The sequence below is a fragment of the Sorex araneus genome, chromosome 3 (genome assembly GCF_027595985.1).
Source record: "Sorex araneus isolate mSorAra2 chromosome 3, mSorAra2.pri, whole genome shotgun sequence".
Lineage (NCBI taxonomy): Eukaryota > Metazoa > Chordata > Mammalia > Eulipotyphla > Soricidae > Sorex > Sorex araneus.
Window position 1 is genome coordinate 36,790,519 of NC_073304.1, and position 23,008 is coordinate 36,813,526.

The 23,008-nt window shown below is 40.1% G+C and overlaps 2 protein-coding genes across 2 annotated transcripts; one reads left to right on the forward strand and one right to left on the reverse strand.

The window, feature by feature from the left end:
- The first annotated feature begins 360 nt into the window (after nucleotides 1–360).
- On the forward strand, nucleotides 361–5,874 carry GPHB5 (glycoprotein hormone subunit beta 5). The gene is made up of 2 exons (XM_004612369.2): nucleotides 361–564; nucleotides 5,686–5,874. Exons 1-2 carry the CDS (start codon nucleotides 361–363, stop codon nucleotides 5,872–5,874), a joined length of 393 nt encoding a protein of 130 aa, XP_004612426.2.
- A 5,889-nt stretch (nucleotides 5,875–11,763) lies between these two features.
- On the reverse strand, nucleotides 11,764–12,648 carry LOC129403452 (developmental pluripotency-associated protein 2-like). The gene has a single exon (XM_055132072.1). The coding sequence runs from the start codon at nucleotides 12,646–12,648 to the stop codon at nucleotides 11,764–11,766; it is 885 nt and encodes a 294-aa protein (XP_054988047.1).
- Between the last annotated feature and the right edge of the window lie 10,360 nt (nucleotides 12,649–23,008).

Genomic DNA, 23,008 nt, shown 5'->3' on the forward strand with positions numbered 1-23,008 from the left:
GTGGCCATCGTGTTTGATCTATAGTCTACTTTCAGTGCGCATCTCCCATCCCCAGCGGGTCCTCGAACCACACTTTACTTGGTGTTCCCTTCTCTATCTCTGCTGCCTTTTCCTCCAGCACGTAAAGCCAGCTTCCAAGACATGGAGCCAACCTCCTGGTACTTATCTCTACTATTCTTGGGTGCTAGTCTCCCATTCTGTTACTTTATATCCCACAGATGAGTGCAATCTTTGTCTTATTTCTTCTGAAATGCTAAGAACAATATCTTTGATAGTGCCCTATCCGTTGGTGACTGCCTCCTGGAGAGAAGCTGGAGAGAAGATTAACAAACTTTTACCTTTCCCTCTTGGCAGAATAACATGAAGCTGGCATACTTTTTCCTGGGCCCCATGGCCTTCCTTTTCTTGGCTGGCTGTGGCTGTGTCCTGAGCACCTCCAGCGGGAGCCTGCGCACCTTTGTGGGCTGTGCCGTGAGGGAATTCACTTTCTTGGCCAAGAAGCCTGGCTGCAGGGGCCTGCGGATTACGACAGATGCCTGCTGGGGCCGATGTGAAACCTGGGAGGTGAGTTCTAAGACAGGCCCAGGGGCAATGCCTTCAAGGTCAGCCACTTGATTTGATTCTAAGTGTTTGCTTTTTTGTTTGTGTTTATTTTGTTTTGGTGGACACACCTGGCAGTGCTCAAACATTACTTCAGGCTCTGTTCTCAGGGATCATTCCTGGTAGGAATCAGGGGATCATATGTGCTGCTGGGGATTGAACATGGCTAGGTAGAGGGCAAAGCAAATGCCCCACCCTGCTGTTCTATTATTACTCTGACCCTAAGTCTTCATTTTTTTTTAAATTTTTTATTGAGTCACCATGTGGAAAGTTACAAAGCTTTCAGGTTTAAATCTCAGTTATACAATGCTCGAATACCCATCCCTTCACCAGTGCTCATATTCCACCACCAAGAATCCCAGTATAGCTCCACCCCACCCCCTCACACCCCTAACCCCCACGCCCTTAGCCCCCCCCCAAGCCCCCCCCTGCCTGTGTATAAGTCTTCATTTTTTAATGAGATTGGTGGGATGTCTACCTCACAAATAATCAGAAATAAGTGTGATTTTGTTCCTATCATACAAAGCATTGATAAAGTGAATAATTTTATTTACATGGCACCAGTGTATTGAGGAATTATTTCTGGGTGGTCAAGATGTGCTATTATTCCACCCATTTTACAGATGAAGGAAGTTAAGGGGTAAGCAACTGATATGTCATATAGAGAGTCAGTGGAAAGTTGTGAATAAATTTTTGGCTCAAGCTTGTCACACAAACTCATCCCTGAATTTCTCCACTTACGATAAAGCCAGGTGATTACCCAAAGATAGGTCCTTAAATAAAAAGCAGGTGACAGCAAATATTTAGCCCTTCAGAGTCTCATCCAGTGCTCTGATTCCTTCCTTCCCCTCATTCATTCATTGGGACCGTTAGGGAAAACTCCTGATAGGTTCACTGAGTCCATTTAAATTCAATTACATTTCCTCTTCTTAGAGGCATCCCATTTTAAATGGGCTTAAAAACCTCAAGCAAAGTTAGAATACTATGGGTTGAGATGAGCTATTTGATAGCTGAAGAGAGGGCCACCCAATACCACATCAAGTCTACCATATGGTGACTCTTGGTCTATAAGAGTCCTCCTACTGAGGCCTGAATTGGTCCTAGTTCTGATCTTGTCAGTAGAAGGTACCAGTTCCTATGGAACACCCCCAAAACTTTTTACACTTTCTACTGAAATTCCAGTTACCAACTCTTGAGGTCCTGACTATTTGTGATTCATTTTACCAGCAACTACTCATATTCTGAGCTCAGAGCTTGTCAGACTGATTTTTCAAGATTATTCCAAATAGCCCTCATAAAATCTAACTTTTAGTTCCTTTCACATATCCCTTATCATTTCCATCTGTCACTTTCAAATACATTTCTTGACACTTTTCTCCAGAACTGACTGCTTTTTAAAGTCTTTCTAACTTCCTAGTAGGCTCTTATCTGTAGTCTACCTTTTGTCTTCCTTTCTCCTCAGTTGCACACATTAAATTTTGTATTTTTTGAGGACAGAAGTTTATTCTTGCACATTCTATAATTCTTGTTGAAGTATCACTATGAATAAAGCAGTAAGTATTTGTTGATTTATAAGGGATTGACTTTAAGGTCTACTTATTAAATATATATATATATACATACATATATATATATATATATATATATATATATATATATATATATATATATTGCTTTTTGGGTTACTCCTGGCTCTGCACTCAGGAATCACTCTTGGTGTGCTCAGAGGACCATATGGGATTGGGATGCTGGGATCAAACCCTGGTTGGCAGTGTGCAAGGCAAATGCCCAACCTGCTATACTATCCCTCTGGCCCTCAAGGTCAATTTAGAAGCCCACAAGCCCCATGAGACGACAGAACTATTAAGAAAAAAAACCCTGCTTCATTTTACATAAGAGTATGGCCCTTTGACTGGAAGGGATTATGGTGGTGGAATCCTCAAAATTTAAATGAAACTGCTCCACCAAATTAGCTTTTCTTTCTCATCATTCAAGAATCTTAGCCCTAATTGTAAGATGAAAATTCAGTTTCAAAAGGTCCCATGACTAAGATTTAACATCAAATGGACTCAGGGTACATTGACACCTTCTTGCAACTGGGCCTTGACCTGGCAGTGCCTCTTTTGCTTGCTGCCCATATTGAGCTATTTGAAGTTCTTTCTGGGTCAACATCATAGAACTGGTTCCCCTCAATTCAGCCCATTTTCACATCTCTTTATAAATGGCTGAGTGTATTTAATTGTATCCTGGTTAAGGCAGTTAGGGACTGTGCTCTCATGGGAGGATTGGAATGGAAGCACCAAGTCCATTAAAGCCCAAAATTCTTCTTAATGTTAGCCAGCTTTTATTTATGCTTTTGCTGTGCTATGAAAAGGGAAGTGATATATAGAAGACAAATAAATCTATTTTTCCAGCAACCTGAAAGTTCTGAGATACAAAGCACTTATTTTTGGTAAGTGCTTACTGGAGAGCATGTATTAAAGTAAGTATATTCATGATAATATAATGACGATTCATTTTGAAAATGTAAATGTTCTGGAAATAATCATTGCTCATGGTCAGTTTTAGAAATTTATTTTATTTTATTATTAGTATTTTATTTTATGTGTGAAAGCTTTGTTTCAAGTTTGGTCTCTAAGCAGGCTTTTTTTTGTTTGTTTGTTTTTGGATCACACTTAGAAGTGATCAGAGCTTACTCCTGGTTCTGTGTTAAGAGATCATGGCTGGTGGTACGTAGGAGACCATTTGGGATGCTGGGATCAAACCTAAGTTGGTTGTGTGCAACGCCTACTTGCTGGACTATTGCTCTGGCCCTGGAATGCCAGGTTTAAAGCAAAAAATAAGATCAGACCGAACCAGGATACTAGTAAATTCAGAGGTCAGACAAACAACAGAAGTTGTTAAGTCTGTGATATGCAGTATTTGGGGTACCTTTATTAAAAAATTTCTCCTTGTTTCTTTGAAAGCCAGATTATATTGTGTGTCCTGGGAAACTTTCTTTCAGATTACTGAGGGTAAGTGGACATAAAGCAAGCTGAGGATCGGTAAGATGTTACCTGAGAATTTGGAAAAATCTGTAGGCATTAAATTTGATGCTTACTTGCTCTTGCCAACGACAAAGGCATCATTTTTATACCTTTATGACTATTCAAGAATTTCATCCTGGACCTCTATTAGACATTTTGTTTGCTGAGGCCAAGTGAAGGCTCAAAAAGTGGAAGGTTTTTAAATTGTTGTTAGGGTGAAGGGTTGGGGGGGGTATTCCCAATTTTTCTTTGGGAGACCATGAGATGCCAAGGATTGGAGTTGGGGCTCCTTAGTGCAAAGCCTGTGTTCCAGTACTTTGAGTCACCTCCCTGGATCTAAAGGCTATTTTTATTATCACTTTCTTACTTTTATAATCTCTCTGATAAGAGTGATAGATTAGATTTACGCAATACTTGGTGGGAGGCATTATACATGGCATACCTTGGCTTACCTCCACTCAGCTGTGCTGTGAGGTGGATATTTTGACTTACAGATGAAGAAACTGAAGTGCAAATTAAACGGATTTTTTCCAGGCTCTCCAGTGAGTGGCAGACGGGGCCTTAAGCTCTTTAGGTCTAACTCTAAGATTTGAGATTTCAGCTCCTCTGTGCAGACTTCCTGATCTCTGTGCTTTGCTTTTCCAAATTATGTTTGATTTCAAGATTTATAAATGGTGAAGGAAGGAAGTGAATCCTTTGGTTATTATCAGTTCAGGACTCAGAGCCCTCTGGAAGCTGCCTTGCTCTGTTTTATTTCATTACTTCAATAAATAGTGATTAAGAACCTCCCGGGTGCTGGGGACTGGTGCATAGGAAGTAGAGGCAGCAGAGTGAGTTAAAGAAATAAAAATTCCTGTCCTAATGGAATTTGCTTTCCCGAGTGGGAGGAAATACAAAATAAATGAAAAAATGTAATGAGAGGGGAGAGGATGGGGGTAGGAGAAGCTGACACTTTGGTGGAGGGTGTGGTGTTGGAATGTTTTATTCATGAACCCTGCTATTATCAATATTGTAGTCATGGTGTCTAAAATAAAATTATATCTATCTATCCATATATATATATATAGTTGCAATGTGTTCTGGAGAAAAAAAATCAGCAAGAAGGAGAAGAGGAAGTTACATGGTGTAGAGGCACGATGTTGCCACTCAAAATAAGATATGTAGGAAAGGTTTTGCTGAGAGGATGGCATCTGAACAAAAATCCCAAGATTGGTGAAAGCCTGAGTCATAAAGGAGAACATTTTAGAAAGGTAATAGGAGGACTCATAGCCATGACCCTGGAGATCATCTGTTGGATTCAGGATCCAGGGGCTAGAACAGAGTGAATGTCAGCAGGACAAGATCAACTGGACATCTCTAAAACATGCATGGAAGGTCTGAGGGTGATGATGAAGACTTTGATGTTTACTCTGAATGAGATGAGAAATCACTGGGGCTCTGAGCAGAGGGGATAGAAGCTGATTTATGTTTTAAAAGAATCATTTAGGGCTGCCGTGTTTTAAATAGGCTCTAGGAAGTAGCTGTTAAAGAGTCCCATTAGATGATTATTTCCAATGATCAAGATTATTCACTATCACTGTCATCCCGTTGCTCATCGATTTGCTTGAGCGGGCACCAGTAACGTCTCCATTTTTGAGATTAGTTGTTACTGTTTTTGGCATATTGAATACAACATGAGTAGCTCACCAAGCTCTGCCATGTGGATGAGATACCCTCTGTAGCTTGCCGGGCTCTCCGAGAGGGGCGGAGGAATCGAACCCGGGTCACCTGCATGCAAGGCAAATGCCCTATCTCTGTGCTATCACTCCAGCCCAAGATTATTCATTTGATAAGTACTTAAGGAGCATGTCCTGTGTGTTCTGTACTCTTCTGAGTGCTCAAGATAATGGTAGCAAATAAAATAAACTTCCTGTTGTCAGGAATTGGCTTTTTTTTTTCTGGGAGGAATAGATTCATAGGTTAGCAAAGAAATCATCTCGTGGGGATAAATTGCACTCAACTCTCCATTCCCCAAATAAAATAGACAGTATGTTCTAATGGCTTTTATTGGTTTCTACAGAAGCCTATCCTGGAACCTCCTTACATCGAAGCCCATCATCGAGTCTGCACCTACAATGAGACCAAGCAGGTGACGGTGAAGCTGCCCAACTGTGCCCCAGGGGTGGACCCCTTCTACACCTACCCTGTGGCTGTCCGCTGTGACTGTGCAGCCTGTTCTACAGACACCACAGAGTGCGAGACCCTCTAAAGCTGCCCTGCGAAACTCAGCTGCTGGCCTCGGACCTCAGGACCCACCTCCTGGCCAGTGCGAGCAGCACTCCCCTAGAGTCAGGGACTGTTCAATTTGGTGGCACTTGTGGAGAAGGTCACCTGTCTCCTTAGACCAGTGCTGGGGGAGGCTCAGAAACTCATGCTAAAAATTCAAGATAATATTTGTGTCTTCACTCGCATAGTTTTTTTTGGTTTACACGCCTGTAGATTAAATTTTCTTTACCTCAAGTCTTAGAGCATAATTTGTATATTACAATTCTTCTCCAATTTGGTCTTATAATATATAAATGATTTGATGAGTTGGATAGAATAAGGAAACAAGGCTAAAAAGTTTAAAAAATTTTTATATCCTATTTAATAACTGGTCTTTATCTAGATTTCTGATCAAAGAGTCTAATAATATAACAAACACACACATTTTTATACTCCCCAAAATTCCGCTGCAATTTTATTTTGGCATTTTGGGTCACACCCAGTGGCACTCAGGGGTTATTCCTGGCTCTGCACTCAGGAATTACTTCTGGTGGTGCTTAGAAGACCTTATGGGATGCCAGGGGATTGAACCTGGGTCGGCTACACACAAAGATAAACACACTACCCGCTGTACTACTAATCCTATTCTTCAGCTGCAATTTTTTAAAAGACAAAATTTGTCTCAATTCTTTATAGCTGAGCAATTATTTACATAAGAAATGTTCTTACATTTGAAAAGGAGTTCAGCTTAAAAGGTATCTATCTATATTTGGGCAATTCTTTTGTCAAGAAAAATTTCTGAACTTTAAAATAACTTCTTAATCACTTCTTTAGTGATTAAGAAAATCTTAAACAAACAAACAAAAAAATTATTTGAGCTATAATTTAGGCTTAGAAACTTTTTTTTTCTTTTAGCTTTTTGGGTCACAACTGGTGGTACTCAAGTGTTACTCCTGACTCTGTACTCAGTAATTACTCCTTCAGTGCTCAGGGGACCATAAAGGATGCCAGGGATTGAACCCGGGTCGGCTGTGTGCCAGGCAAATGCCCTCCCTGCTGTACTATTGTTTTGGCTCCCAGGCTTAGAAATTTTTAAAATAAAACTTCTGATTTTGGAATCTTGTATTGCTCTCTCCAAATCATGCCCCAATCAATTATATATATTCATTTACCATTTCAAATATTTAAAACTTTAATTTATGTATGTGGCTAATCCTGGTTTGTTCCTACATGTTCTCTTAAGCACCACTGGGAGCAACCCCTGAGAACAAAGCTGGGAGCAGTGAGGCTGTGACCTCATTTAAAAATTAAAAAAAAATTGAAACCCCAAAATGTTATCTGTTCGTAGGGCAGAACTGGCTCGCAGGAAATGGTCTCACTTTTGTCTGGTCTAAAATCTTTAATCAGCTGACTCTCTGTGACTTGCTTAAAACTTTTGTTTGAAAGTCAAAACTTTGGCTTTTGCAGAGTCTTTAATTCTCACATTTTGGGGGTTAAAAAATTTTTTTTTAATTTTTTGGGGGGTTTAAAAAAATTCAATAATCTTCCAGAAAAATAATACTAATGCCAAGAAAGCAAATCCTTTGGCTTTTGAATTTATGAAAATGTTTTTTAAAAAAGTTTTTTAAAAAATATTTCTAAAGATGGTTAGAGTAACAGTACACAAAAATGGGCTACCAGTTGATTTTTCACTAACACATTAATTTAAGTAAAATTAATGACTGGAGCGATAGCACAGCGGGTAGGGTGTTTACCTTGCATGTGGCTGACCTGGGTCTGATTCCTCTGTTCCTCTCAGAGAGCCCGGGAAGCTACAGAGAGTATCCTGCCCATATGGCAGAGCCTGGCAAGCTACCCGTGGCATATTTGATATGCCAAAAACAGTAACAAGAAGTCTCACAAATCAGAATGTTACTGGTGCCCACTCGAGCAAATCAATGAGCAATGGGATGACAGTGATACAGAGATACAGTGATACATTAATTTAGGATGCCATGCTTAGTAAGGTCATAGATAGATGAGTTGGTATCATGAATCCTAAGTGCACTCAAACAGCACTCACCTTTCTAGTATGTCATTGCTGGGAGGCCTCTGGGAAGGAGAAATTGATGTGACCCCATCAAAAATTCCAATCACATTCAGAATCTATGGAATAAGGGATCTGAGTAGAATCCACTCAAATCTTATAGCAGATCCATTGGCATTCAAGACCAGTCCTAGTAAAATAAATACAGTGCCCTGAATCTCTGCAAGGATGGGGATGGTTGGTGGGGATTCAGAGTAACACTGGGTGGCAACGCACAAGTGTTTTCAATCTTCCCAAAGAAGATCCTTTGGGTCTTTTTTGAAAAAAGCCTGCTTTCCAGATATGGTAAGAGGAACCGGCAGAAGCAGTCAGGGCTCATCAGGCTGAGGAAAGACCACTGTGTCAGCTAGGGGGAACTCAGCAATGGAGCAAAAGTTTGATGCAGGGCCTGAACATGTGTGGACATTTTCTTACATTGGTAAGAAAACCAATGGGGTGATGTAACTTTTCCAAGCACTGTTTAAAAGCACTGGGAAATCAGAGGTTGAAGAAATTGGAAGGAGACATGACTATTAGACCACAAAAGAGGACAAGGGAAGAGAATGCCTGGCTACAGCTTTGGGAAGAGGATGCATAGTGGTGGCAGGGAGTGGCGGTGGGTGGAAGGGAGAGCAAATTCCTAGCCACACTCTCCTTCAGTCTGTGCCCTGATGGGAAATGTTAGATCAAAGTGGAAGACAGGGAGTGAAGGTGTTCGTTGATTCCATCCATAAATATGAGCCTCCTGGGAAGCAGGGGTTGAGGAGGGAGACTAAAGTGTGGATAAAATTGAGGGGGATGGATAAAATCTAGCACAGCTATCTTTTGGGGAGCTGGATCAGAAAGCCAATCACTGGGGCTGGAGTGATAGTACATTGGGGAAGGCATTTGCCTTGCATGCAGCTTACTGACGTTCAATCCCCAGCATCTCATATGGTCCCCTGAGTACCACCAGGAGTAATTCCTGAGTGCAGAGCCAGTTGTAGCCCCTGAGCATTGCCAAGTGTAACCTCCAAAAAAAAATGAATAAAGAAAGTCAATCATTCATGCTGGCTATGAGAGTTACAATGCATCATAATTGCTAAGACTCCCCATATAGTGGATTTGGATGGGATACATATGAACAGGAAATCTGTAATAGCTGAGAGGAAGGTATCATGTTGATTACCAGAACTGTGAGAGTAGCTGGCTAAGTGCAACCCAAACAAACAGAGTATTATATGAAGAGCCCAGAAGAACACGACTGAATTTGCAGGGTAGATTCTGGTGAAAATTGGATTTCATACCAAACTAGGAGAGAAGCTGAATTATTCAAAAGATAAATAACCCATCACCCAGACAGTCCTCAGAGGAAAGAAATAGGACACAGACTCCTGGCATTGGGTCTGTGGGTGAATGAGGAGGATTTTCACTAGAGGAGTGAAGCTTCCCCTTGCCTGGAGACCAGTCTGAGATCTCATTTGAAGAGGATGCTTTATATGTGATGCCCCTATTCTTAGACACTGCCCACATATTTTTGTTTCCATGTGGATAATTGGGGTCAAGTCTCAGGATGAGCCCACTGGGGAAGGATTTAACTTAGTTGGAAGAAATGAGATGCTCCACTGAAGCTATCACAATGTTTGTCTAAAAATGGGTTTAAACTGGGTTGGGGGCTGGGGTGGGCAGGTACAGACTATAAGACTGGTTACAGCAGGTCAGAGAGATAGTATAACAGGTTGTCTTACATGTGGTTGATATGGGTTTGAATCCCAGCACTACCTATATATATTCCAGAGCCCTGCTAGGAGTGATCCCAGAGTGCAAAGCTCTGAGTACTGCCAGGTAAGACTCTGAAACAAGGAAAAACAAAAACAAAAACAACAAAAAATGAGGACAGGTTACAAAGCATTTGTTCCTCTGAGGACATTCTGACTTGGGGTCTAACATTCTTTTTTTTTTTTTTGCTTTAAGTATGTTTATTCCTATTTACTAAGGCTTCTAAACAATCATGATCACCTTCTATCGGTGAATAAGCAGAAGTGTATACATTTATTTATTTTTTTTTCACTTCGTTTACACTTTATCTCGATTACATTCCATGTTTCAACACACAACTCACTACCGTTGCTGGGGTTTCCCCCCAAAAAAGAAAAAGACAGTCCTATTGCCAAGGAAGCATTTGATAGTTCTCCATTGCTAAGAATATAGAGATATTAAGTCCCGCTGTTTGTTACATAACTTTTCTTTTTCCCCCTTGTCCTGCGCCACCGAGTTCACGCCTGTTTAGTAATCGCCACGCTGTCTGACAAAGGGAAAAAAAACCGAAAAGGATGGTTATTTCCCGTCATCAGCAGGCGTGGGGCTCTGGCTTAGTTGATAGTCTAGTAGAGTGTCTGCAAGCAGTTTCTGGAACCAAAGGTCTTGCGCTGGTATCGGCTCCGGCTCGAGATTCCACCAGCGTCCCGCTGTTCCATGTACATAGTTTTTCCCCTTATATCCCATTTCCACGCCACCAGGTCTGTTTGCTTAATGGACATCACACTATGTTTGACACCATGCCGCGTTTCTTTCCGAGAAAGAAGGATATTTCTTCTCAGCCGGCGTGGGGATATAGCTTAGTTCAGTCTAGAGAAATGGCTACCACTTTGATTGCCTTCAATATTTCAGCAAAAGACTTACTATTCTTGTTAGGATCTCCCACAAAAGTCCGACCCATTAAGAAGGGACCATTACATATTGCTGATGCTAAGATGACGCGCGGTTTTGGGTTTCTGTATACAGTCCAAAGAAAATTCTGCCTGAAATTCTATCACTACAATCTTTTACCCTTTTATGGTGCTCATAAGATGGGAAAACCTAGAGAAATACCGAGCCCCCGCCCGGGGGGCCTGGCGGAAACGTTCAAATCACATACTGCAGGTTGCTGGTGGGCTGCTGGTGTCCAAAGCAGCTCCCTTGTCTTCCACAGTCATACTCGGGCTGCGGGCGCGGCGACGTGGGGCAGAAGTGTATACATTTAGGCAATAGAATACTATTCAGTGCTAAGAAATTATCCAGCCATAAGACTGAGGGAAACTGAAATGAGTACTGTGAGAAAAAAAATGCTCTGAAAAGGTTACATGCTATATAATCCCAACTACATGACAATTGGAATCCCAAAAGCAGAGCTATGGAATCAGTAAGACGAGTGCTTATCAGAGTTAAGGTGAAGGTTTGAAAAAATACAAGGTAGGAAATTTGAGTGGTGAAAATCCTTTATATGATACCATAATGCTTAATACAAGTCATGAGACATTGTCAAAACCCATACAATGTACAACAGAAAGAGGACTCCAAATATGCAATAATGGAATTTGGGTGATAATGAGTCCAGGTAGGTTCAGCAAATGTACTACTATAGTACAAGAAGCTGACAGTGGAGGGGTGGATGAGAATTCTACTTTTAGTTTTTCTGAAAACCTAAACCTGTTTAAAAATAAACTTTGTTTTGTTTGGGGCCACAACCAGTGGTGCTCCATTTACTCCTGGCTCTGCACTTAGGGGTCACTCCTGGTAGGACTCAGGGGACCACATAGTATATCAGATTTTGAAACAGGGTCAGCTGCGTGCAAGGCAAGCACCTAACCTACTGTAGTATCTTTCTGCCCCCCCCCAAAATAAACTTTATTTGTTAAAACAAAATTGTACTCTATCACATCTCTAAATATTTGAAGCAGCAGTAGAACTCACTTTTGATAGTCTCAGTTATAGACCCCCTGACATTCATATCTGTAATAAGGACAACTTAGAATACAGTATTACAATCATTAAAATGCACATCAAATTCGGTGTGTGTTTATCCACCAGTTATTCACTGCCCAACCCCAAAAGGAATGATGTAGCTGTCTTCAAAGAAAGTTTCTTCTTTCTGGGTGCCATTAATTTTCTCATCAGCTTCTTATTCCTTGCAGCACATTCGGGGCACAGCATATTATCTTCTAGGTCTGGGGACGAGAAAGTACAGGCTGGTAACAGGAAAAGAGAAATCATCCTTTTGGAAGTGGCAGGTACCCAGGTCTGACCGCCACGGAACTGCAGGCGCACCCAACCCTCTGTCTCTGCTGAGAGAGGTCTGCCGTGGACCACACACCACCTGAGTCCAGAGGCTTGAGGCAGGAAAGTCTCGGTCTCCACAGAAGGAGGAATTCGCTGTGAGTTTGCAGCTTTAGGCTGAATGCTTCTTGCAGCAATTCTTGTCCATGCTGCCAGTATGGCTTCCTGAGCTGAAGTGACCACTTCAACTATATTCATCTCCCTTTCGTTCTCGCTCATCTTCTGGCTTTTACGAAGTCTTCCTTTCTTGGCGTCCGCCTTGCATTTACTTGAACGTGACTGCAACCTGGCCTCCTGGTTACTTCCACAATAAGCACGCTTTAGGATCCTCTCATAAACTTCCATTTTCTGGCCATCAGTACTTATACCAAGCTGATGGCACCAGTTCCGCAAAGTATCCCGATGCACTTGATCAACTGGAGGCAAAATGGTTGGCAGGGGGAGGATTGGGGAAGCTTTCCTGGGTTTTCTAGGATTTTCTTCTGCAGTTGAAGAAACATTTTGTTCTTCATTAGAAAACACTTGATGTTCTTCATTAGGTTTGTCTTCAACTGGAACCAATGTGAGAACTACAACCTCCTCATATAAATCTTCCTCAAAAAAATTCTTCTCACTGCTTTCGTGATTTGAACCTGCCATTTCCAGGAACAATCAGAGACTAAGCCTAGCCCAAGACCTGAAGGAATCTGCAGTTTACTCTTTTTTATCCTCTGGGGTTTAACATTCTTACCTAAACACCTTGATTTGGTTGAACCCAAATGAGTTTTAGTTAAAGCTCTGGGAAAACAGTGGCTACCTTAAGGAAAATTTCAAAACTTTATGGCAAAATATTTGAACATGAAAGGCTCAGAAAGTTGGTCATCGTATAATGCTGTTTGCCTGAGATCTGAGAACCCACCAACCAATTGTTTTCATGGACATTCCCTTCACTAAAGCTATAAGGAATGTACTAATGAGAGGAACATGTATGGTAGAAAAGACCTATGCTTTTTTCCCTGTAGATTGGAGTTGATGGCAGAAGAAACTACTGGGGAACTAGGATACCTGGATCTGCAGAAGTGATGGGACCTGAGATAGCAGAGACCAGGTGTTGATAAGGAACTAAAAGAAGTAAGGTCAAGGGAAATAGGGCATAGGATATAGGGACATAGGACATGCACATAAGGGACATAGCACATTGCAAAGCAGCAAGGTAGCAAGAGGATTCTGCCCTGAGAATCTGTGGTGCCAACCCATAGTCCATATTGTTCCTCATTTATTGCAGTCAAACATTTTATTTGTTTTGGTTTGGGAGCCACACCTAAGGATGATCAGGGCTCACTTCTGGGTCCCTGTTAGCAGTTCTGGGGGAGCAAAATTGGTGCTGACAGATAGAACTTTACAAGAAAAAAAGTTCAACCCCATCAAAAAATGGGGAGAAGAAATGAACAGAAATGTCCTCAAAGAGGAAATTGAAATGGCAAAAAAGCACATGAAAAAGTGCTCTACATCACTAATCATCAGGGAGATGCAAATCAAAACAATAATGAATATCATCTCATGCCACAGAGACTGACATACACACGAATTAACAAGAACAACAATTGCTGGTGTGGATGTGGGAAGAAAGGGACCCTCATTAGAATGCCAACTCATCTAGTCTTCTGGAAGAACAATGTGCAGATTCCTCAAAAAAATAGAAATTGAGCTTTCATACAACCCAGCACTACCACTCTGGGAAAATATCCTGGGGGCCAAAAAACACACAGTAGAAATGCCAGCTGTACTTCTCTGCTCATTGCAGCACTATCCATGATAGCCAGAATTTGGAAAAAACCTGAGAGCCTGAGAACCGATGAATGGATAAAGAAACGATGGTACATCAACACAATGCAAAAATGAGATCATGAAATTTGCTTATAAATGGATGGACATGGAGAGTATCATGTTGAGTAAAGCGAGTCAGAAGGAGAGGGACAGAAACAGAACGATTGCACTCATTTGTGGATATAAAAAAAGCATGGTATGAGATTAATATCCAAGGACAAGAAACAGGGGCAAAGTGGTGGACTGGTCAACAGTTTAGAAGCTTGCCACAAGTGTGTGTAAGGGGTTGGAGGGCAGTTAGGACATAGAAAGGACCACTATGACACTAATAGTTGGAATTGATCACTCTGGACAAAAATTGAGTGCTGTAACTGTGTATCCCATAGTGATTCAATAAAAAAGAAAATAAAGCAAAATCAGTACTAAGGTTTGGTCTCATGCAAAACAGACACCTTAACCTTTGTGCTGTCACTCTGGCCTTCCTATTCAAACAGTTTGAACTGCAAATTTATATTATAGTTAAAAAGTTGTTAATAAAAAGTGGGGAAAATGTTAGTGCTAAACTTCAATCTTTTTAGATAGGTAAAGGGATATACGGGATATACATGAGAACATCTTTCAGTACCAGTATTTCAAACTGAGAGAGAGAGAGAGAGAGTCAGCGAGAGAGAGAGAGTGAGTGAGTGAGAGAGAGAGGTGCTTGCCATAGAGGCAGGAGGGATGGTGGTGGGGAATGTACAGTTGAGGGACAAATGTTGGAACATTATATGACTGAAACCCAACCATGAGCAACTTTGTAACTGTGTATCCCATAGTGATTCAATATAAAAGAAAAAAAAAGCAAAATCAGTACTGAGTTTTTGTCTCATGCAAAGCAAAGCAAGCACCTTAAACCTTTGTGCTGTCACTCTGGCCTTCCTATTCAAACAGTTCGAACTGCAAATGTATATTATAGTTAAAAAGTTGTTAATAAAAAACGGAAAATGTTAGTGCTAAACTTCGATCTTTTTAAGCATTATGTTTTGATATTTAATTGCATAAGTCTACAGAAATTTATTTATTTTTTTTCAGAGGTAGTCCCATTTTATTAGTATTATCTTTTATTTTTATATTTTATTTTATTTTTAAAGAGTTGTTCACAATAATTTGTTGCATTTAATATTCCAATGCCAATCCCACCACCAGTATACCTACCTACCACCATATTTCAAATGTTTCTTTCCTGACCCCCAAACCCTGCCCCCAAAGCAGGACCTAAATAATTTATTTTGTATGCTTGTTATAGATAATACACTAAAAACTATCCAAAAAATTTCCTTAGAGGAAATTATGTGAGGATTGTTGTATTTCACCCTGGAGCCATTAAGCGCTTATATAGGGATGAGATGTCACATGGTCGCAAATGTAACCACACATTCCAGGAATTCTAAAATTTTAAATACTGTTATACAGCTGAGGATAATTTAATTTTTTTTTAACTGGATGGTGACTTTGGGGTCCTGAGGCATCTCTATGGCATATCGTTCTGTGTTGTTCTCTTTGAGAGATTTATTTCTGAGTCTCTGGATCATGGCTGTTAATGAGATTATATAGTGCCAGAGGCAGTTCCTGGTGTGATGGTCAGGCTACTGGAAGCTCAGGGAGATGGGGGAAGTTTGCCCAGTCCAGACTGAGTAAGATTGGCGATTTCAGTCACAAGTTCCACATACCTGGGTTTTTCAGTTGAATCTTTTTTCAAATCTTTCTTTTCCTGCTTCTTTTCTTCCTCATTCCTTCTCTCTCTGTCATCTAATTTTGAGCAGGGCATTTTGCTTGGAAAATAAAGATAGAAATATTGCTACCACATGTGATTTTTACTATAGTTTTTTTTTCAAAAATAATTCTTGTGTCAGTCATGCTCAAAGGCATTGTCATTCCCATCTTACCAGTTCCTTCTTATAAATGATGAAATGGATGCTCAGAAAACTCAAGCAACTTGCTTTAGATGACACAGCTAGACAGAAGTACCTGCCAGGTTTCTAAAAATGGGGTCATGGGCTTAGAGGAAAGGATAAAGAATTAATAACCTGTACATCAATACTGTAGAAATCAACACTACTGTAACCATATTACTTAAATTACAATAAAAAGCTTATAGCACGTGGGAATGAAGAAAAGGGAGCAGAGTTTCAGAGAGAAATAAAAAAGACTGCCTTAGAGATGAAGCTTGAAATCTCTTCACTTGCCCTCCAGGCAAAGATAATGCTGGGCCAAGCAATGAAGATCCACCTTTTGAGGGAGCTCTAGATAAAATTAACTCTTGGCAACAACCTGCTCTTGGGAATAATCTTATTTTGCAATTAACAAAATCAAAGAGGAGTAGTGATTTTCAGGCATTTTCCCCTCATGGGAGCATTTCCAAATGGAGAATATAAATTTTCACAGCTCATTCTACTTCAGGTTTTATTAGCTTCATTTTTTCCAGTGGCAATTCTTGCTCCCCTTCTCCCATTGGTTATGAAATAAATGAACCACCAGAAAATGACAAAATTCTGCTTCAGGGACTAAATTAGCTTTTGATATAAATTAGATTTTAATATAATAAACATATGCCTGAGATAATAAATACATGAAGTTGAAACTAATGTAGTAGTATTGATAAAACAAATTTGACTTAATAAAATATTCCATGAGGACTGCTTTCATCTTTATTCAGAACATATTTTATTTTTAAATTTTGTTTTATGCACTGTGGCTTACAATATTGTTAATGGTAGGATTTCTTTCTTTTTTCTTTCAGTCCTTTTATTTTTATTTTTTATTGATTATTTTATTTTATTTTTATTTTTGTAAAGTTTTTCACAATAATTTATTACATTCAATATTCCAACACCAATCCAACTCCATTATTTAACCATTACCCAAGCCTGCCCCAAAGGCAGATCCTAAATAATTTATTTTGTATTGCTTTTTATAAATAATCCTTTAAAAATGATCCAAAAAAGTTTCCTTAGAGGAAAGTGTGTGAAGATTGCTGTATCTAATTATGGAGACATTAAGCCCTTGTATAAGAGATTACTAACATGTTGTTACAGGTCGAAATTTGTGTACTAATTTTTTTTCTCTGACCAAGATTGGTTGACTTCATGATAGGGTTCCTTGCATAAAGCATTACTGCCCCACACCTTCCACCAGAGTGTCTGCTTCCTTCCACCATTGTCCCAGTGTCCTCTTCCATTCTATGCTCCCGATTCCCTCCTATACCCCACAAACTCTCTACTGAAGACCTGCTCTTAGTTTCTGTCACTTTAGGCCTTCCCCTATGTTTCTTTACATACTGCATATGAAAGAGACTTCTTTATGTCTATCCCTCCACTTTGGACCACACTCAGCATGATACTCTGAAGATCCATCCATGTACCAGCAAATTGCATGATTTCATCTTTTTCTTACAGCTGGGTGGTATTCCATTGTATATATGGTCCATAGTTTCTTTATCCAGTAATCTCTTCTTGGACATTTGGATAGCTTTCAGGTTTTGCCAATTGTGAATGATGCTGCAAAGAACACAGGAGTGCAGATGTCTTCTCTGAATGGAGGTTTTGAGCCTTTGGGGTGATAGCAAGAGCTGGAATTGCTGGATCATAGGGAAGCTCAATTCCTAGTTTTTTGATAAGTATCTATATTATTTTCCAGACTGGACCAGTTATCATTCCCACTAGCAATGAGTGAGGGACCTCCCCGTACTCCCCCCTCCATGCCCCAAAATAAGGTACACCTTGGGGCTAGAGAGATAGCACAATGGGTAATGCTAAGAGTGATTCCTGAGTGCAGAGCCAGGAGTCACCTTGAGCATTGCCAGTTGTGCCCCCAAAACAAAACAAAACAAAACAAAACAAAACAAAATGGTACATTTTAGTGAAGTTGGTCAGAAGTAGACAAGCAGATATAGAATGATCTCTCTCATATGTGGAACATAAAGGAGCATAGTAGAGGAATATCAAAAGTGTAAAGGCAATGGAAACTGAGAGCTCGTCTTTGGTAGGATGCTTTCCATGGGGTTGGGGCAATGATGGGGTGTAGGTTAGGGGGTGGGAAGGGGCATCTTATGACTGAAAGTATTATAAACTATGATACCTAAGATAAAATAAAATTTTTAATAAAACACAACGTACACCTTTCATTTCAGGGTTTCTTTTTCAAAACTTTAAAGCAAATTACTAAGAAGAAACACAACGTCTAAAACATTTTATAGTAAGTTCTGCAAGTTTTATTTTTTGTTGAGGATTTCTTTTGTAAATGCAGTAATTATGTTTAATTTTCGAGGGACTAATATACAGTTTTTTCAGTATATAAACTATTATACATTCCCTCTGACAATATACAAGAATTTCAGTTTCTCCACAACTTCATTACCACTTGTAATTTTCTGTTTTTCCTTTTTTTTTTTTGAGAATTTCAGCTATTCAACTAGCTTCCTAAATTAGAAAGATGCTGATTGTTATTTACAATATGAATCTGTCATTTCTTTCACAGCACTCCCACCTCCTTTTAAATGCATGGGTCACTTGGAATTGTGCCAGGTCAGGATTGAGATTTAGACAACTCAGTAGCTGGTGTGGTTCTGGAGTATGAAAAGGGAGGAGAGTTCACAGACCTCTTAGGAGGGCATGTCTAAGAGCAGCAACAAGAAGTAAGAAAGAGATGAGAAAAGGGAGCAGTTGCCCAGCACTGTAATTGGTGCATAAGGCAGAGGCTCATTTCCAATGTTAAGAATTTAGAGGGATTATTCTGTATTCTGTACCAGGTCCTCATTATCAGGAGGAAAGCAAACATTTCCTTTGGATTTATATTTGATTCTAAGTACTTCTGGCTGGGATGTTCCATTCTTTAGCATATTGAATTTTAAAGGCTCCCTGAAACACAGGATCAGTGATAAACTTTGACCTTGATTCTGAGATATTGGGGCCCCTGTAAAGTAATTCCTACACCAAAATACAGCCCATATCCCTCGCCCCCACTCCAAACAAGCAAGCAAATGGACAACATTCTTTAAAAGAGAAAAAGAATTTAACAGATAATATCAGTATTATCAAAACGAGAATGGTAATTTTCTTTCAGGAATGTTGAAGACAGGGATATAAGCAAGGAATAATATAATAGTCCCAAGTTTCAGAAAATATAATAAAGTTAGAAGAACTTTTATTTACTATACACATATAAAAAGAATGCTAATAAATTAGTAATAAGTCATTATTTAAAAGAATAACATGTGCAAAATCACTCTCTTAAATTTAATTCCATTAGTTTGCAAGTTCTTGATATAGGAAATGTGTAAACTGATGCCTTCCTTGACCTCAGTAGCTCATATAGAATTTGCACTATCAGAGCTGCACTATCAGAGCGTGTCAACACCATCAGAGCATGAAGGAGGCTAACTTCTGGGCTGTTTTGAACATTCTTACATTTCCATTTTGGATTTTACATCGCTAAATATAAACATTTTGAGGTACCAATTTTACTAAGTGGAGTGAAGGCACCCAGCATTAAATATTTGCTGGAATTCTGTTTAGTTTAGTTTTGGGGTCACATCTGGTGGTGTTCAGGAGTTACTTCTGGCTCTGCACTCAGGAATATACTCCTGAATGCTCAGGGAATCATATGGGATGCCAGGGATTGAACCCAGGGTTGTCTGCATGCAAGGCAAGCCCCTACCCACTGTGCTATTGCTCTGGCCCCCTGGAAATATTTATTTTTCTTTATTTTTTTGGGTCAGACCCGGCGAAACACAGGGGTTATTCCTGGTTCACGAACTCAGGAATTACTCCTGGTGGTGCTCGGGGGACCATATGGGATGCTGGGAATCAAACCCAGGTCAGTTGAGTGCAAGGCAAATGCCCTTCCTGGGCTGTGCTGTTGCTCCAGCCCCTGGAAATATTTCTTAAGAAAAACATTTTGTTCATCTTTTGGCTCCTGCTTGAGAAAGCCGAGGAAGCTCATATGGAAACAACTTCCCTGATACATAAATGCCAATTAATGAGAAAGAAGTCCAACTGATATTGGCTGGAAATTTCAGCATTAAAAATCTAAGCCAACTTTGGGACACAGCCAAAAGGAGCAAATGCATGTGTTCATTCATGCCAATTCTCAGGCGATGAGCTACTGACAAATGGAAGAGGTGAAGTAAGAAGACTTTACTCAGACCCGTTTCTTTCAGTTTGCTCATTTCAGTCTTCTGAATTCAGCAGAAATATTTTCATTCAAATAAAGAGAGGCTTTGAGATAACTTGGACTGAGATTTTATTTTGCTGTGCGGGAAAGGGATAGGGAATCAAACATTAAAAATTTTCAATAATAGATTTTTGAAGAGAGATAGAGTGTAGTTTACACTTTGTATTAGCTTTCTTATGAAGAAACCAAACTGGACTTTATTTTATGTCCTGGATTTTTGGGTGGATGTGCAGTGCTGTGGAGATTGTAGGAACTATTAAGTCTCTGGAATAAAAAGCACCTTTGTCACCTTGGACCAGTGTTTATAAGCAAATTAGAGATACATTTTCCAGAAAGAAAATTCTTTTTTGCTGAGTTCATTTTTTTGGATGTGGCTAAATTCTTTTAAGACTGTGTGAGCTGTTTTGGGTAGCCTGCTTCCAGATCTCAACACTGCCCCAGTTTTAAAACTTTTCCATCCAGGCTATCCTGAGAAACAAGAGATTCCTGCCACTTAGAAAGCGAAGGACAGCTCTTTGAAGGTACCAAAGCCAGAATTGAATCAGCAGCATAAAGCAAACTCCCCTTCTCAGAGGAAGGGCCTCTTAGTGATTACTGCCACATGACACTGTGTTCCTTTTTCTGGGATCAAATCACTGAGCTAGAGAGTTAATAGGCCAAGTGCAAAAGGGTTGGTAATTCTTACTTTATTTCTTTACCTTTTTGAAGATAGGTGTGATTCACCTTCTTCAGCAACAATAGGGTTGGAATGTGTATGCATGTGTGAATACTTTGTAAGTGCTCTTGTTTATATGGTGGGGTGTGAGTGGAGAGAACATAGCACAGCCCCTAGTGACATTTATTTTTTTTTTTATATTTTAGTACACAATTCTTTTTTTTAATTCTCTTTTTTTATTTTTATTAGTTTATTTTTAATTAGAGAGTCATCGTGAGGGTACAGTTACAGATCCATACATCTTTGTGTTCATGCTTCCCCCATACAAAGTTCAATAACCCATCCCTTCACCAGTGCCCATTCTCCACCACCAGTAAACCCAACATCCCTCCCCCCCTCCCCAGTCCCGTCTCCCCCCACCCCACCCTGCCACTATGGCAGGGAATTCCCTTCTGTTCTCTCTCTCTGATTAGGTGTTGTGGTTTGCAATAGAGGTGTTGAGTGGCCATTGTGTTCAGTCTCTAGTCTGTATTCCGCCCGCCTCACCCTTCCCCCACATGACCTCCAACCACATTTTACTTGGTGGTCCCTTCCCTGAGTTACCCAGAATGAGAGACCAGCCTCCAAGCCATGGAAACAATCTCCTGGTACTTATTTCTACTATTCTTGGGCGTTAGTCTTATAGTCTATTATTCTATATTCCACAGATGAGTGCAATCTTTCTATGTCTGTCTCTCTCTTTCTGACTCATTTCACTTAGCATGATACTTTCCATGTTGATCCACTTATATGCAAACGTCATGACCTCATTTTTTCTAACAGCTGCATAGTATTCCATTGTATAGATGTACCAGAGTTTCTTCAACCAGTCATCTGTTCTAGGGCACTCGGGTTTTTTCCAGATTCTGGCTATTGTAAACAGTGCTGCGGTGAACATATAAGTGCATATGTCACTTCGACTATACTTTTTGGCTTTTCTGGGATATATTCCCAGCAGTGGTATTGCTGGGTCAAATGGGAGCTCAACGTCTAGCTTTTTGAGAATCGTCCATACTGTTTTCCAAAAGGGCTGAACTAGCCGGCATTCCCACCAGCAGTGTAGAAGGGTCCCTTTCTCCCCACATCCTCTCCAACAGCGGTTGCTTTTGTTCTTTTGGATGTGTGCTAGTCTCTGTGGTGTGAGGTGGTATCTCATGGTTGTTTTGATCTGCATCTCTCTGACGACTAGTGATGTAGAGCACTTTTTCATGTGCCTTTTGGCCATTCGTATCTCTTCCTTGGTAAAGTTTCTGTTCATTTCTTCGCCCCACTTTTTGATGGGGTTGGATGTTTTCTTCTTGTAGAGTTCAACCAGTGCTTTATATACCCTTGATATCAACCCCTTATCTGATGGGTATTGTGTAAATATCCTTTCCCATTCTGTAGATAGTCTTTGTATTCTGGTCACTGTATCTTTTGCGGTGCAGAAGCTTTTTAGTTTAATGTAGTCCCATTTGTTGATCTCTGTTTTTACTAGATTGCTTAGTTCCATGTCATCTTTGAAGATACCTTTATCTTCAATATCCTGGAGGGTTTTGCCGACCTTGTCTTCAATGTACCTTATGGTTTGTGGTCTGATGTTGAGGTCTTTAATCCATTTTGATCTGACTTTTGTGCATGGTGTCAGGTCGAGTTCTAAGCCCATTTTTTTGCATGTGATTGTCCAGTTGTGCCAGCACCATTTGTTAAAGAGACTTTCCTTGCTCCACTTCACATCTCTTGCTCCTTTATCAAAGATTAGATGGTCATACATTTGAGGTTGTGTGTGGGGATATTCCACCCTGTTCCATTGGTCTGCAGCTCTGCCTTTGTTCCAGTACCATGCTGTTTTAATTGTTACCGCTTTGTAGTAGAGTTTAAGGTTGGGGAGGGTGATGCCTCCCATCATCTTTTTCCCAAGAATTGTTTTAGCTATCCGTGGGCGTTTATTGTTCCATATAAATTTCAGGATTGCTTGCTCTGCTTCTTTGAAGAATGCCATGGGTATCCCTATAGGGATCGCGTTAAATCTGTATAATGCTTTTGGGAGTATTGCCATTTTGACAATGTTTATTCTCCCTATCCATGAGCAGGGGATATGTTTCCATTTCCTCATGTCCTCTTTTATTTCATGGAGTAGAGTTATATAGTTTTCTTTGTAGAGGTCCTTTACTTCTTTAGTTAAGCTGATTCCAAGATATTTGATTTTCTGGGGCACAATTTTGAATGGGATTGCTTTTTTCATGTCCCTTTCCTCTGTCTCATTGTTTGCATATAGGAAGGCCATGGACTTTTGGGTATTGATTTTAG

Coding starts and splice junctions, on each gene's coding strand:
- GPHB5 (XM_004612369.2), top strand. CDS start 361: ATGAAGCTGGCATACTTTTTCCTGGGCCCCATGGCCTTCCTTTTCTTG. Junction 565..5,685: donor GCCGATGTGAAACCTGGGAG/GTGAGTTCTAAG, acceptor TGGTTTCTACAG/AAGCCTATCCTGGAACCTCC.
- LOC129403452 (XM_055132072.1), bottom strand. CDS start 12,648: ATGGCAGGTTCAAATCACGAAAGCAGTGAGAAGAATTTTTTTGAGGAA.